The 3299-nt window shown below is 42.1% G+C and overlaps 1 protein-coding gene across 1 annotated transcript; it reads right to left on the bottom strand.

Annotated features, from left to right (window-relative positions):
- Positions 1-1481: 1481 nt before the first annotated feature.
- On the bottom strand, positions 1482-2765 carry TCIM (transcriptional and immune response regulator). The gene is made up of 2 exons (XM_030199609.1): positions 2410-2765; positions 1482-2314 (listed from the first exon to the last, which is right to left on the bottom strand). The coding sequence occupies exons 1-2, from the start codon at positions 2710-2712 to the stop codon at positions 2219-2221; spliced, it is 399 nt and encodes a 132-aa protein (XP_030055469.1). The 5' UTR covers positions 2713-2765; the 3' UTR covers positions 1482-2218.
- Positions 2766-3299: the final 534 nt, after the last annotated feature.

Raw genomic sequence — 3299 nt, 5'->3', positions numbered from 1 at the left:
CTGCCCGTTTGTCCAGAAATCCGGACAAATGGGTAGATTGCTAGCCTCCCCTCCCCTTAGTTACTACTGCCCTGGTGGTCTAGTGACCTCTTACGCCTTTGGGGCAGGAAAGAGCCCCCTCTTTCCTGCCCGGAGTGCTGCCCTGCATGTATCCTTCCTGTTGGTGATCTCGGCGCTGATTCAAAATGGCCGCCGAGAGTTGACGTGACCTCGCGAGACTTCAACTCTCGGTGGCCATTTTGATTCGGCACCAAGATCACCAACAGGAAGGATGCATGCCGGGCAGCGCTCCGAGCAGGAAAGAGGGGGCTCTTTCCTGCCCCGAAGATGTCACTAGACCACCAGGGCAGTAGTAAGGTAAGGGGGGGGGTTGATGGGGAGGGGGGTGACGGGGTGTGTGACAAGGGGGAGGGGAAATGTGACAGGGGGCGGAGTGAGGACCTGAAAGGGGGCGGGGTAGGGTGTGAAAGGGGGTGGGGCATGTGTCCTTCTTTTGGGGGAACAAAATATGGTAACCTTATGCACAAGACACTTTGAGTGTGCAGTGATATAGAATAGTGTGAAAGCAGATGCACACATAAATCCCAATGAGTGCCAATTAACATCAGTAATTGGTTGTTAGCACTCATTCATCTAATTAATTTACATACACATTTGGCTTCCATGCTCAAATTTGGACACCCAACAACTTTGGATGACCTATACAGAACCCGGGAGAGAATGGGATAAATCTTTTTGAAGGATCTCTGTGTTATAATATTAACAAAGTTATAAGGTTCAAGAGTTTTAGTCCATATCTTTTCAAAAGACTTTAAAGTGAGTATAAAATTTAATCTGGCAGAATAGAGGAAATTAATCCACTTAGTAACCACAAAGTATTATGGTATCTCATTATTAAATTAGTATAATAATTCATTATTCCATTTATAAGAATGCCTTTGTAATTTTAGTAAAACTTAGGATATATAGGGAGTGATTTTAGAAAGGCTTTTCCACATGTAAAACTAGACCTTACATTTGGAAAGAGACATTTCTAAAACAGCACACTGGATACATATATAATAGTATGCACTTGCAGCGATCCTACACATACGTTTAAATATACTTTGAGTGGGGGTTTCTAGGGGTGGAGCTGGTGGAAGTGTAGAGTATACTTTGCAAAGTTTATGTGTAACTTCTGCAGATATGTATTCACACCAGTTTTGGAGCAGCCCCAGTTTTAGAAGGGCAAATATCCATGTGCTTACTCTTGCTAAACTTGTTCCTATTAGCACATACACCAGCTGCAAAATTGCTCTCCACAGGTGTTTATTCACCTTTTCAATGTTAGGATTAAAAAAAAAAAAGTCTGAGATTGTGGACCTAATTAGTTTTCTCCTAACTAGAGACTGGCAGAAAATTTTGATACACTGAATACAGATGCCTAAATGTAACACTGCTTATTTTTCTACATATAAAGAAGAAAAGAAAACGCACATCACTTAAATTATTCATATAATTTATTAACAACTTTGGCAAGATACCAACAATAATAGGGCAAAGTCTACATGATCACAGCGTCTCCCATCAAATGTTAACACACACAAAGCCCGTTTCAATATCTTAAAAGCTAATGTTGATTTTGCTTACAGCATAAATTGCACTTATGATGTGAAAACAAAGACCGTAACAGGAATTTCACAGTAAATTCATCTTTTCAGATTTTAAAAACAAAACAAACAAAAAGACAGGAAAGAAAATTCATTAGTTCTGTTGTGCAACAACTTGATATTCTAATACTGCTTAAAGGAGGGGGGAACCAACACTGTCCCTGCTGCTCGTGCACAGTCACTTCTTGGTGTCCCCCCCCCCCCCCCCCCCCCAAAAAAATGATAAGATCTTGATGCATTTCAAGAAATGCAAACGAGCAATTCATCGCTGATGAATCGCAGTTAAAACACTTCTGCCCGACACTGTTCTAAAACGTACAGCACTGTCTGTTCTTTGAACGTTCAGACACAAGGCAGAGTCAGAAGCTGGTTCAAGTTTTGCACCGGGATGGGCGGAAACAATTTAGCAGCAGTTGGCTTTTCTGTAACTTGTCAGTCCATGCATTCCGCTGCACTGTCTTTCCACTTCGTCTTTACCGAGTGAGCAGGAATTTTGCTTCTTTCCGTGCTATGATCAGCACCTGCACCTTTGTAGATCACCGCTTCCCAACTCCTTTTCCAGTTTCCACTTAATTGGAGAGGCTATAACGTCTCTTGGCATAAACTTGGATGAAGTCCTGAGAGGTCTGCAGCATCTCTAGTCCCGCCAACGGCTTGCAAGACCACTGTGAATTACAGCATTTTATTATTAGCACAGTACATATTGATTCCACCCCTTTGCCAAACATTTCCTTTCTACAGTCTTTCAAGCTCAGATTACCTTTATGGAGTATTTCTGAAGCTTCAGGAACTGCACAAGTTTGTCTTTGGTCCTCTGCTTCAAAGCCATCAAAGCTCTCGCTTTGTCCTCTGCGTCCTGGTCAATGGAGAAGATGATCTTAACCCTCTCTTCTGCTTTCTTGTCCCCAGAGTTTTTGAAAAGCCTCTGTAGGGACTCTTGGTCAGTACTTTCAAAGATGTTGGCAACTCCTTTTTTGCGAGAGGCTGTGTCAAAGCGATAGCCGTTGACAGAGGGACTGACTCTCAGAGAGGTTGACATTTTGGAGCTTTTCTGTACTTTCATCTATTTGTGAAGCTGCCGGTATTTGCCCTGAAGGACTAGTGGAAAGAATTAGTGTGCAGCATGCTCTCAAAGCTAATATTTAAAGGAAACCAAGAGCTGAAAGCTCAGGTTACAGTGATGACATCAGCGTGATCTCAACAGCCTACTAATTAGGCACAGATTTAACCATTAAGCTGTCAAGAGTCTGCATCTGTCTGCAGCACTCTTTTGTTCTTATATGATTTCCAGGTATTTGTATTTAAAAAAAAGCCCTTATAATATATCCATAATAATTGCAGGGATTTGTTTTCTCAAGTCATAAAACCCAAGGAGGCAATTTAAAAAAAAAGGGGGGTTTAGGTAAACAGCTTGGAAAATTCTCTATCCCCCCTCAGTTGGAAAAAAAAAGCACATGGGCTGTCCACAGGGTACATCATTTTTCCTACCAAAAAAGAAAAGGGAAAGGGAGGGGATAAAAAAGAGCTGGAGGGATTTCATTTCTAAATACCTACAAGTACTTCCCTGGGGTAAAGAATCCCCTGCTGCACTGGCTCACCCAATGTGAAACAGAGGGCGCAGGTGGGTGTATGAAAATTGCCCCTATATTC

Source organism: Microcaecilia unicolor, chromosome 4 (assembly GCF_901765095.1).
Source record: "Microcaecilia unicolor chromosome 4, aMicUni1.1, whole genome shotgun sequence".
Lineage (NCBI taxonomy): Eukaryota > Metazoa > Chordata > Amphibia > Gymnophiona > Siphonopidae > Microcaecilia > Microcaecilia unicolor.
This window is presented reverse-complemented; position numbering and strand designations above follow the sequence as displayed.